Raw genomic sequence first — 12,731 nt, 5'->3', positions numbered from 1 at the left:
TCCTTTTTTCTTTCTTCTAATCTTCTTCCTTCCTCTATTCTTCTTTGTCTCCTCTTCTCTTTCTTCTTCCTTTCCCTCTTCTTACTTCTTCTTTTTTACATGATAGATTTTAGAGTAAGTGAAGAAGAATAGAAGATGAAAATGAAAGATGCAATTTGGTCTTTAGAGATGAAAATAGTATTGAAATGAAATAAAGAATGCTTGTTGGCTCAATAAAATAGAGAATAAAACGATGCTGCAAATCTGGTTTAGGAATTAGGGATCAGATTAACCCTAAAACAGTGAACATTTTAAGCTCCAAACTAGTCGGACCAGCGATTTTTACAGTTCTGTCGGTCTATTACTGGTCCAAAGCGGGTTTATGTTATTTCCAGTTTTTATGTTAACTCGGATTGGAGTTAAGGTCGGTTCCTGGTCTAACCGATCGGACCGGCCGGTCCGGTTCAAGTTTTAAAACAGAGGGTTGTATAAAAAGATTGTATAAAAAAGTTATAAGTGTAGTGTTGCTCTTTAACTAAACACGAAAGGTCATTCTTTAGAAACAAACCACTATTCATTTAAAAGGAATGATTGTTTTATTTATAAAGAATAATTGTTCCTTCATAAGGAATAATCGTTCCATTCATAAGGAATGATTGTTCATTCGTAAGGAACAACTATTCCATTTACAATGAACGGTTGTTCTTTCGTGAGGAACAGTAATTCCTTATGAATGAACGGTCATTCGTCCTTAAGAAACGATCGTTCGTATTTAATTAAAGTTATTTAGTGCATTAGGTGTAGTAGGAGTTGACGTGATAGTTGTCAACTAAGGAAAAGGTAATGAGATTAGATAATGGGCATAGTATTCCTCTACTGATAGAGATATATGGGCTAAATGCCTAGTCAATAACAAAACAAACTTCGATCCATTAAAAAAATATTGATTCTATAGGCAGGCTAATCACTTTAATAAACTATTCTTGAGAAGGGTAATCTATATTTTTCTTGATGTGGACAGGATTCAATTTTAATAGATCAACCCACGTCTACACTAATATGAACAGAAGAATTGAGAAGACTTCTCTGCTTCTAAGGAAAAATAAGGGACTAAAGTGAGCAACTGGGAAAGCTTGCTTGCCTTTAGTAATATATATTAACAGAAGAAAATAATCTTTTAACTGAAAAAGAAGAAAACAAAGGGACTAATGGAGCAGTTGGGAAAACTCCAACAAGGTAGAGGAATCTTTGTTCAGAAAGTGGCAAGTGGCTCAATAAAGAGAACTTTTGCAGGCCTAGACCAATATATATTTGCCCAATACCACAATCTACTTGACAGAAAAGGTCAGAAAACAGAAGAAGAAGAGTATAAAATATAGTATTGAGACATGCATGCATGAGTCAACATGACAGAAGTTTTGTATATATTAGACATGACCAATTTCCATGCACAATCAGTTCTAAGTAATTAGCTGGTAAAGATACAATTTTAGAGATGGGAAAGGCAAGCAAATGGATGATAAACTTCTTGTTAGGAAGAAAGGATCAGGAGAAAGACAAAAAGAAAGATGTTGTTTTTCTTAAAGAAAGTGTGCTACCAAGTCCAACACCCCCAAGTATGAAGAGGAGATGGAGCTTTGGAAGATCATCAAGCAAAGAGAAATCTCATAAGAGTTCCAAATCCCTTGACTTGATCACCACAAGCTCAGTTGTAAGACAAGCCATATCGGAGTTGCAGAATCAGCAGATCAATAACAATTTGGCTTTGGTTGTGGCGCCACCAAAACCTGCAAGAGGTGGAATAATAAGCAAAGCAGTTAAACATGCAGCTGCCACCAAAATTCAAGCTGCTTATCGTTCTTATTTGGTACTAATCTGAACTTGTATATATTTCTATGAATGCGTAATAAATAAGTGAAGTGTTAATATATGAATGGTTTGAAATGTTTTGCAGGCAAGGAAAGCATTGTGTGCTTTGAGAGGACTGGTGAAGTTGCAAGCACTGGTAAGGGGTCACATAGTGAGGAAGGAAACAAGTGCTGCTCTTCGAGGCATGCATGCGTTGATGTCAATCCAAGTTAGAGCTCGGTTTCAGAGGCTGCAGATGGCTGAGGAATCTCAGCTTCTTGTTAAAAGCCAATCTTTAAGACACAGCACACATATTCCTCAAGACATGGGAATTGGATTCACAAGAGCACACAAAGTAAGCCTTGCTATTTCTTTCCCATCCTGCATATTTTCCTTAGAATGTTAATTTTCCAATCACCCAAAAATGGGGTATATATAAACAATGGAGTTTAAAAATAGAAGGAAAAAAAAAAAGAAAAAAAAAGCATACACAGCGACAGTTTTTTGTGTTATGAAAACACTAACAGGGGATTTATGATTTTGACTGTTGCCAGGAAGCAATTGACCCAAATCTTTATGAAACACATGGGATTTCCCAGAGGAAATATGGGTATTTGAATCATGCACAAATTGGGAGGATAGAGCATGGTGTCACCACATTTTTTTCAGGAGAGCTTTCAATCTCAAAGCGAGAACATCACCAATATGAGGAGATATCTTTCTCCACAGCACAGAATACTCCCAGACATTATCAAAAACTGCCCAACACTTTTCCAGGAAGAGCCTCTTTCAGCAATCAGCAACCAGATTATTCACATGCTGTGTGTCATGAACCAAATTACATGTCCAAGACAGAATCTTCCAGGGCCAAGTCTAGGTCACATAGTGAACCAAAACAGCGTCCCAAATGGAGCATGAAACCGAAAACAACCAAACGAACAGCTTCGCTGGATCGAACCAATGTCCTGGCAGACCCTCAAACACAACGGTCTTCTCCATGTTCAACCAATGTCCTGGCAGACCCTCAAACACAACGGTCTTCTCCATGTTCAACTACGGTTGTTCACGAAAACCAGGATCCTTGGTTCATCAAGCTTTATAGATCAAAGAGGATCATCAGGGACAGTGAGTCTGATGCCAACAGCACAGCAACCAGTCGTTCCAAATACTGCAACTCTCTGATGCCATATGAGGCAAGTTATGAAAGAGACTTACTTCACTGGCTATAGACAGCTTTTGTTGAATCTTTGGTTGCCTGATGTGTTGATTTATTTGACTGCTGCCCCATTTGACCCTGTACTAATAAATCATGGCTTGCTACCTTGACACTGCTCGGACGATTTTAGGAAGAGAGAACAGACGATATACATGACAACTGATTCAAGTTTCAATAAAAGAACAAGTTGAGAAATTTAGATGGTATTGTGGAAATAAACAGGAGAGTAGAGATCAATGGTTTCTAACTCATAAATCAAATGTCAAAAGTATTTACACCATGACCAACATCTTATAATAAACTTCAGTGCTAGCATAAGAGTAAATCTGTTTTCAGGAAGCAGAACAGCTGCAGTTATGGAGGAGTTGATGAATTTCAGGAGGAAAAAAAAAATCAAATGCATAAATATAAAGATTATTAATGAAACAAGTTCCAAATATTCGCCTTGTTATATATATAAATATGTATGTATACACACACACACACAGGGTAGTTCAAGAGAACAATATGTAGCAACAAAAGGACGAATACAAAATTGTATGTAAGAGGACACAATCTTCTTTGTATTGCCATTTGTATATCTGGGACTCCATGTATCTCTAGCATATACCAATAACAGTGAGTTCAGTAATGTATAATCTCCATGCCACCTGCATGTGTACGGAATTCCATAAACAAGAAAACATATGTTACATGCATGTCTCATGGAATTGGTAACAACTAAACTTCATCGACTCCAATTTCCTTAAACAGGAGAATGTACAAAGTCAAATAACCAATATATGGCTTTGTCAATTGACTGATGTGGAAAAAAAAAAGCATAATCTTTCAAATTTGTGTTACTGAACCAAATGGTAATGCATTTAAAACTTTACTGGGCATCAAGTTAGGAAACTTGGGGAGAAAAAAACCCATAAACTTCATCAACAAGGTAAAATTACTAATACGTAGAACAAGACTCTACCTAATTTCCTCGCACTTCATTCTTGATTCTCATGGATTACAATCTTTCTAGATAACACATCTGACTGTCCCAAATAACTAAATCTCTACAAGAGGTGATGTGCTCACTGATTTAATGTTTTGTGGAATGCAACCTGAAAAAGACAGGAAAGTGGAAGTTAGGCAAACAGAAGGAATGGTTTAGTTGAAATGTTTGATTTGAAGATTAATGTCATAAAGACAGACAAAAGGAAATGAAATCACATACAGATGTTGATGTTTTCAGAAGCTCTCTTATGGCCATTGTGGCATAACATGAAGTCGGAAGAGTAAACCCCAACTTGAGTGCCATCTGGACTTCCTGAGAATCAGACCCATGAAGCGATTTGAATTGTGGCACTCTTAACTCTCTGCCGCAATCTGCTTCATTATCGTCTGTTGAAAGCTTTATTACATTTTCTAAGCTTTCAAATTGTTCTATGCAATCAGAGGGATCCTTTTTCTCATCTCCACCGACCAGTTCCTCTTCTTTTATTATGCTCAGAGGTTTAGCTTTGGCAATTTTGTCCAAATCTGTCTCAGCCAATGGTTTACTGGCATCAGTGTACTTGAGTAACTCCCTGAGACAACAGAAATTACATCCAGTAATTTTGCAGTAAAGAAAAATCAAGAGAAGAAAATGATAACAATAATAATGTGAGAACACAAAAAATGATACCATTCAAAATCCAACAGCTTTTGAAACACCTGCCGGTAACTTCCAGTCATACTGGTTATTGAGAATTCCCTTATAAAATAGGCATACATACAATTTCAATTAGAAATTTTTACATAAAAAAAGACATGACCAAGAAAAGAGAGAAAGACAGGGTTAAGGGACATGTATTGCAACATACTTGACATTATGAACAATCTCTGTCAAGTTGATCCCATCCTGCTCAATGCAAATAAACAATAACTAACACTAGAAAAGAAGGAAAAAGAAGAATAAAAGAAAGCTTTTAGGTAATGTAGGTGAATTAAGAAAAGTAAACCCTCCAAACAAAAATATATTGTTTCTGTCAAGCAAATCAATGTAGGCACATCCATTTATGCATCTGATTGTGTTTGTCTCCAGAAATCTGTTTCAGCAGAATGCAGATAGGCAGCCTCACAACTGAATTTCTAGGGTTTATAGTGAAATTATACTTATATTTAATTATATCCTGTTGTAATCCTCCATTTCAATGAGACCATAATTAGCAGTTTTTCCTTGGGACAAGTCACCATCGCCCCATGGTTTTGTCCCTAAACCTAACCTCATTTAGGCATGAATATGCATGCTAGCTTTTAGGCCTTCTCTCTCACTGAGCTGTGTGCATACACTAATCAACCAAGATAAAAGAAAGGGAAATAGAAAGTATAAAAGAACAGGCACCATAAAGGCCTCAGCAGCATCTAGAATACACCATACCTTCTTTGCCAGACGATGATAAACTTCAGCAACTTCATTTGTGGGATAAATCACTCGGGAACTGCCAAACAAGAAAACAATTGTGTTGGATAAGAAAGAAATATTTTTTCACAACTGAAACATGCAAAATGAAGAACATAATTTACGTCTCCCCTTACCCAGGCATAGGAAGAATGACATCATCAATAGTATATTTTCCAGTATGGATATCTTCTGCAGTTGCAGTCTGAAACATCAAAAGAAGCTATCATTCTTAAATTAAAGAAATTAGGCGAACATTTACATGTTAGATGACAGAAACATTACTATACCATCAATTCTAAGCAGAAGTTAAATGTAAACGAAGTATTTCCTTCTACATTCATGTCATAAGATTCCACTGCTAACATAACTTGGTAAACTAGATTTTTGTCATATCAAGCTAACTCTCGTCCATTTGTTAAGCTACAAGGATTTTGTCATGCTAACATGACATAAAAATAAAATAGGCATGAAATGACACTGCATCATGCCCTTAATAGATCATCACAAATTAGACCAAATATATGGAATCTAGTTCATGATTTTTACGTAGGAAAATTCCACAGTAATAATTCATATAAATAAATCCGGACGCCTCCAAAATTCTCACTAACTGATTACAGGTTTTTGATAGGGACTAATTAATTCTTTATTAATGAATGAATCACCAACAGTGCAGCAAATAATGGAACTATTTTCCTTTATACTTTTATTCAAATAAATTACAATAAAGAGAGACATGTCCTATTCTCTTCTACATAGTTTCTCACATCTGAAAGAATATCTTCAAGGACATCATACATAAAAGGCAGGTCAAACAGCAGAATGCTACAAGAGATGATAATAAAAATAGGTTGCTGATCAGATCTGTGCAGATGCTCCCAAAGAACAACCTATATTGAATTTTTTCTTCTACTTGGTCTACGTACACCCTATGAGATTGGTTCTACATCAGAAATAGCAAAAAATTTAAGCAAGCAGTATGATATAAACCTGACCTTAACAAGATTATTCCTTCCTACAGGAAGTTCTGTAGCTGAGACCTCATCTAATTGACCACAATCATCTATGTCATTACAATTCTCAGCCTCACATTCAGAATTAACACATGTCAGCTCCTCAGTATTATCTGCTTTAGAATATACTAAGTCTCCCACCACAACTTGCTCAGTTCCTGTATAGTAATAACATAACAGAATTCAGATGTCACTTCCAAATGACACAATAAAGCTTTGATAATAACCATTACAACAGCGGATGTAGTTATGTGCACAGAATGCTAGAGGAATTTAGATTTGTAAAAACAAAATAAGCATACCGTATTTTTCCACTCTCATACTTGCTGCATGGTTCCACAAGTAGCTTTGGTAACTATGTACATACCTAAACAATAGAGCAGCAACAATATTGTTAACTGAAATTTATAGAAAGATATCTCCTTTTGCCTCTTGTTTGATTGCATGCAAACATGTATATATTGCTGTAAGTTCTAATGATTGCCCCACAACACTGTGCTATAAGGTATTTAGTAACTCATTTGCAGGCATAAGTTGCATATATGCAAAGTTAGCCATGGTTTTAATGTGATGTAGCAAAGAAATAACTCAAAGATACATTATAGTGTTTCAGGGTAGACCAGCTTCACTAATATTTCTTTTTTTTTTTTTTTTTTTTTTTTCTGAGGCAAGCTTTTTCACAGATCAAGTGTATGAAATTATGTACTCATATATACTGAGTAATTCACTCACATCATTCTCAACGTCCTAGGTATAGCCTTCAGGGCCTGCAAGAAATTCCCAGGACATTTCTTCAAACACTGCAGCTGCATAAGAATAAAAAGGGAAAAGGATGATGTTAATCAAAGCACACAAGTATTAACTTAATCTTCAGTAGTAACAGAAAATATGAAGATCAGAACTGAGACAAGGACGTGATCAACAGAAACTGCAATAAAGGTGGCAAATAAAGAGTAAAACACCAAGTTTCTGAAAGACATCGAAAATTAAGAAAGTAATTCTCACAAGATCTTATGCAAGCAATACATATTAGAACTTAGCAGACACCCAAACAAGATTATGCAAAAGCAACCAGAATCAAAAACTTACAATAGCCCTTTCAGCAACCAAATGGCGAGGTAGTTTTCTTAGAGTCCCGTCAATGTCATCAGTTTCCTTATAATATTCTCTTGCCTTGCTTATCTCATTTCTTTGTAATTAAAAATTATAAGTCAAGAAAAACAGCAAATGTTTTTCAAATGACAATGAATTCAAGCATATGAAACATCCTCCTAGCAAGATTCAAAAACAATAAAAAGGATATCCCCTTCCCTTGGGTCAAGAATCATGCTTACGGCAGCTTTCCACTCTCCTCGAAGTAATGTGGCTCCAACAAGTTGAGTTGGCACAGAACCACTACCAAAACGCTGAGAAAAATTATACACTGTGGATAAGCAGAGTTTAAAAAGCCATAATTCAATTTAACACAAATATGCACACATCACATGATAAGCTCCCTCACATATATAATATTTTCAACACAAAAAATAAAATTAAATTAAAAAAAATTGTTATAGAGGTTATGACCAAATGGAAGTGGTTCAAATGAAGAAAGTATTAATCAAAAGGAAGTAAAACATAATGAGAAAGAGAGAGATAGATGATCAAGTACTTGCAAACCAAAGTAGTTGATGAACCCAAGCCTTCCTAATGAGTTTGCAGATGCCTTGATGACATCTTCAGAATTTGCAACAACTCCTCTGAGGAGATAGTACACACCATGAGACATTGGCAAAAAAGGTTAGCCATGATTATAACAAAAGAGAATGTAAAAATGGAATCCATGTTGTACAGAAGAACTCTCACCGTAATGTGACCGTGAATCGATTTCCTTGGAGCTGCCCAAGAAGAAGACCTTCCTTGACATAACTGGAAAATAATGCAGGCAAAACTTATGAATCATCAAAAAATAATTTGTGGTAAAACAAAGATCCCAGGACTCATTGATCTTACCAAAAATCACCAACTTGGATCCCAATCAACCTTTTATTAAGAGCAGCTAATCTACTTGCACGCTGCTTGAAAACAGTTACCTGGAAGTACAAGAACAATCAGTATAAAGTACCAATTTGAGATTCAACTAATATATTACAACATTAACATATTTTTTCCACTAACTAAGATTTACAAAGAGTAGCTAATGTGTATCTCTGGTTCTGAGAATTTAATCACATAAACTCACAAAGTGAATCATTTGCTTCGAGTTGGAGCAAAAAATCCTCTCATCTTAATTAATAGATAAACCTAAGATTCCGAAAAGAAGCAGCAGAAATAGGGCAAAGACCAGAACTACACACCCTTTGTGTTGAGACTGCGCGCTTATCTTTTGTACCTGCAAAACCAAATGATCTTGACTGCCAAACAAAAACATCAGTTAAAAGGATAATTATCCAACAATAATGATGATTAAGGGTGAAAAAGTATTAGTTGCTAGGTGAAAAAAAAAAAATCCAAAAACATGAAGATCAATTATTTAGAGTGGGAAAAAAGAGAATCCAATCATAGAAACCTAATTGATCACCAACAACAAAAGAAGAAATGATTTTCAACTTCAACATCCTTTCACAGTCCCACTAGCGGGCAGACAAATTAGCGATTCTGAAACACAAGTAGAACATACCTGGATGCCAAGCATCTTTCCTATCAGCCCCAAAGCCTCCTGCGTATCCTTGTTCTCTTTGTACAGATGAAACCTGAATGAGAGTGCCTTTCAGATGCTGTTAAAGTATGATAAGAACTTCACTCCATGAAAGATTGCGCAAGGATAATAGAAAACTTTCATGCATAGATAGATATATCCTATCTCTTAATTAACTTTTTTCACTAATTTCTTTAAAGATATAGAGTAATGTTTCCCTGCTACACAAGCAAGCAATGGATAGTCAATAATTAGTCTGGGGGACCAAATAATAGCATTAATAAATCATGCAGGATCCATTTCTTCTATTAGCAAATAATCGAAATCTGTTTCTTCTATATTAGCATAGGTATTGATGAGAAAAGGATAACTTATGAGCTTTGACTCAGCTGAACAGGCAGCATGAGCCACCCTATATACCCACTACCTGAGGAATTTGCCTTGATGCTCAGGCCAATTTTCTGAACCTCTGCTATCGAAAGGGTTATCACCTCTCTCTTTCCGTTTCTTAGAATTTCGACCACTGCCATTATTCCCTCCTGAATTCAATCTCACGCGTATGCATTTTGATGAAGCATCCGGGCCATCAATTGTGTCTGTGACCAGGAATTTGAAGTTCTCCTTAAAGAAATTATGTATTGCCTGACAGATCCAAAAAGTTTAAATTAACTATTTAAGAACAAAGAGACCAAAATAAATTCAGGTTACGTAAGATAAGTGCCTCTCTCTGAAACCAAAGATTGAATCAACCCTGTATCGGATATCTCTTTCAAGACCAAGTCTGAAAGTTTGAAATGGCAGAGAACCACAATAAACTAAACTAAAACCACACCATCCTCAATGCAATACACTAATGCACAAATTTTGATACTTGTAAACTAACCGTTCGATGGGATTTATCTGAATTAGCAGAAAGAACAACAGGCGAAATGCTGTCTTCACTATTGCCAGAAGTAATTTGATTAATCAGAGCCTTCAAACAATCTGCATCAGAATCACCTGCAAGTGATCTGAACGATTCAATTTCAGATGCATAGCTTTTATTCAATTGATCAGATCTCTTCATTTCCTTATGCTCCACCACAGCCTGAATGGACAACAAAACCAACCATCATTCACATAAATAGACAAGCAAACACACATTTATATGTAACATACAACGAACCGATAGGAAAATTAATGTGAAGTTGCTTACCTCTGGAGGTGCATCTAAACAGGTCAAATGAACAACATTTCCATCAGTACCTACTTCATTGACAATAAAATCAGAATACCTACAAATACAAAACCAAAATTAGAAATTATCTAATTATGAGGATAAGTTCCCTTTTTACCTTCAGGGGGTTTGACTTTTTTATAGGTAGAGCTGTCTTGTTTGGAAAACAGAGACCTCCTCTCTAAGGAATTTTCTGATAAAATTTTTTAAACTTCAAGGGAGGCCTCTGATAATTTTAGGAGAAATCTGTGACCATGTTAAGAGTTTTTCGAAATTAATGAGGTAGTCTATATTTTAACCAAATCTCATGGGAGATTAATGAACTTTTCCCTCATCATAATCCACTACAAACTCTTCATTTATAATAAAACCAGCATATAAGGTAGAAATTAGTCATAAAGACACTGCAATTGTTAAAAATGATACGGCAGCCATTGCCGCATATTCTATTTTAATCCATTTAATTTTTATTTCACTCTTTCAAATAAACACACATTAACGCTCATTTCTTTGAATTTTCTTCCCAAACCAAACATATCCAGATGGTAAAATACTAAAAAAATTTAAAATATGACACTATTATAAATGCAGACAGCCAAGTGTGTGCACTACAGAGATGGTGACAACCTTTGTTTGAGGATGCCACGAAAACCAGGGAGGTTGGAGATGAAGCAGAAAATGCCGACGTCAGATTCATCAAGGGTTTTCATTTTTACTGTTGTTAGGGTTTTGTTCAACACTCTGGAGAGAGCGTAGTTGCAGAGCGAGTAGGGTTTTAGAGCTGAGAATGACAACGATACAGGATTTCTCCACATTTTCACTTTGCTAAGAAATTCATATAAATAAATCGACGACACCTCCAAAATTTACCTAAGATTACAGGTTTTTGATAGGGACTAATTAATTCTTTATTAATGATGAATCACCACGTGCAGCAAATAATGGAACTATTTTCCTTATACTTTTATTCAAATAAATTACAAAAGAGAGACATGTCCTAGTTCTCTTCTACATAGTTCTCACATCTGAAAGAATACCTTCAAGGACATCATACATAAAAGGCAGGTCAAACAGCAGAATGCTACAAGAGATGATAATAAAAATAGGTTTGCTGATCAGATCTGTGCAGATGCTCCCAAAGAACCACCTATATTGAATTTTTCTTCTACTTGGTCTACGTACACCCTATGAGATTGGTTCTACATCAGAAATAGCAAAAATTTAAGCAAGAGTATGATATAAACTGACCTAACAAGATTATTCCTTCCTACAGGAAGTCTGTAGCTGAGACCTCATCTAATTGACCCACAATCTCTATGTCATTACAAATTCAGCCTCAATGCAGAAATTAACACATGTCAGCTCCTCAGTATATCTGCTTTAGAATATACTAAGTCTCCACCACAACTTGCTCCAGTTCCTGTATAGTAAATAACATAACAAGCAATCAGATGTCACTTCCAAATGACACAAATAAAGCTTTGATAATAACCATACAACAGCGGATGAGTATGTGCACCGAAGGCTAGAGGAATTTTAGATTTGTAAAAAAAAAAATAAGCATACCGTATTTTCCACTCTCATACTTGCGCATGGTTCCACAAGTAGCTTGGTAACTATGTACCATACCTAAACAATAGAGCAGCACAATATTGTTAACTGAAATTTATAGAAAGTACTCCTTTTGCCTCTTGTTGATTGCATGCAAACATGTATATATGCTGTAAGTTCTAATGATTGCCCACAACACTGTGCGATATATGGTATTTGGAACTCATTGCAGGCATTTAAGTTGCATATATCAAATGTTAGCCATGGTTTTAATGTGATGTAGCAAAGAAATACTCAAGATACATTAGTAGTGTTCAGGGTAGACCAGCTTCACATATTCTTTTTTTTTTTTTTTTTTTTCTGAGGCAAGCTTTTTCACAGATCAAGTATGAATATAGATCATATACTGAGTAATTATCACTCATTCTTCAAGTCCTAGGTATAGCCTTCAGGGCCGCAAGAAACTCCCAGGACATTTCTTCAAACATGCCGCGATAAGAATTAAAAGGAAAAAAAGATGATATTAATCAAAGCACAAAGTATTAACTAATCTTCAGTAGTAACGGAAAAAAATATGAAGTCAGAACTGAGACAAGGACTGTCAACAGAAACTGCAATAAAGGGGGCAAATAAAGAGAAACACCAAGTTTCTGAAAGAAATCGAAAATTAGAAGTATTCTCACAAGATCATATGCAAACAATACATATTAGAACTTAGCAGACACCCAAACAAGATTATGACAAAAGCAACCGAATCAAAAACTTACAATAGCCTTCAGCAACCAAAAGGAGGTAGTTTTCTTAGAGTCCCG

At 35.5% G+C, this 12,731-nt stretch overlaps 2 protein-coding genes across 3 annotated transcripts; one reads left to right on the top strand and one right to left on the bottom strand.

The window, feature by feature from the left end:
• Positions 1 to 1,398: 1,398 nt before the first annotated feature.
• LOC116133895 lies at positions 1,399 to 3,310 on the top strand. Its single transcript, XM_031419564.1, has 3 exons — positions 1,399 to 1,846; positions 1,934 to 2,182; positions 2,382 to 3,310. Exons 1-3 carry the CDS (start codon positions 1,475 to 1,477, stop codon positions 3,054 to 3,056), a joined length of 1,296 nt encoding a protein of 431 aa, XP_031275424.1. The 5' UTR covers positions 1,399 to 1,474; the 3' UTR covers positions 3,057 to 3,310.
• Positions 3,311 to 3,494: 184 nt separating this feature from the next.
• On the bottom strand, positions 3,495 to 11,168 carry LOC116133893 (multisubstrate pseudouridine synthase 7-like). Of its 2 annotated transcripts, none has more exons than XM_031419560.1 (21): positions 10,996 to 11,168; positions 10,348 to 10,426; positions 10,036 to 10,239; positions 9,580 to 9,794; positions 9,135 to 9,207; positions 8,812 to 8,868; positions 8,468 to 8,547; positions 8,321 to 8,383; positions 8,127 to 8,214; positions 7,779 to 7,881; positions 7,565 to 7,668; positions 7,208 to 7,281; positions 6,778 to 6,842; positions 6,458 to 6,633; positions 5,597 to 5,664; positions 5,439 to 5,499; positions 4,882 to 4,919; positions 4,704 to 4,772; positions 4,254 to 4,605; positions 4,008 to 4,140; positions 3,495 to 3,642 (listed from the first exon to the last, which is right to left on the bottom strand). In XM_031419560.1, the coding sequence occupies exons 1-20, from the start codon at positions 11,076 to 11,078 to the stop codon at positions 4,111 to 4,113; spliced, it is 2,082 nt and encodes a 693-aa protein (XP_031275420.1). In that variant the 5' UTR covers positions 11,079 to 11,168; the 3' UTR covers positions 3,495 to 3,642; positions 4,008 to 4,110. The 2 variants fall into 2 exon arrangements, with proteins under 2 accessions (XP_031275420.1, XP_031275421.1); XM_031419561.1 differs by having other exon boundaries at positions 3,495 to 3,693; positions 10,348 to 10,397.
• Positions 11,169 to 12,731: the final 1,563 nt, after the last annotated feature.

This window comes from Pistacia vera, unplaced genomic scaffold, assembly GCF_008641045.1.
Source record: "Pistacia vera cultivar Batoury unplaced genomic scaffold, PisVer_v2 Contig277, whole genome shotgun sequence".
NCBI classification, from domain to species: domain Eukaryota; kingdom Viridiplantae; phylum Streptophyta; class Magnoliopsida; order Sapindales; family Anacardiaceae; genus Pistacia; species Pistacia vera.
This window is presented reverse-complemented; position numbering and strand designations above follow the sequence as displayed.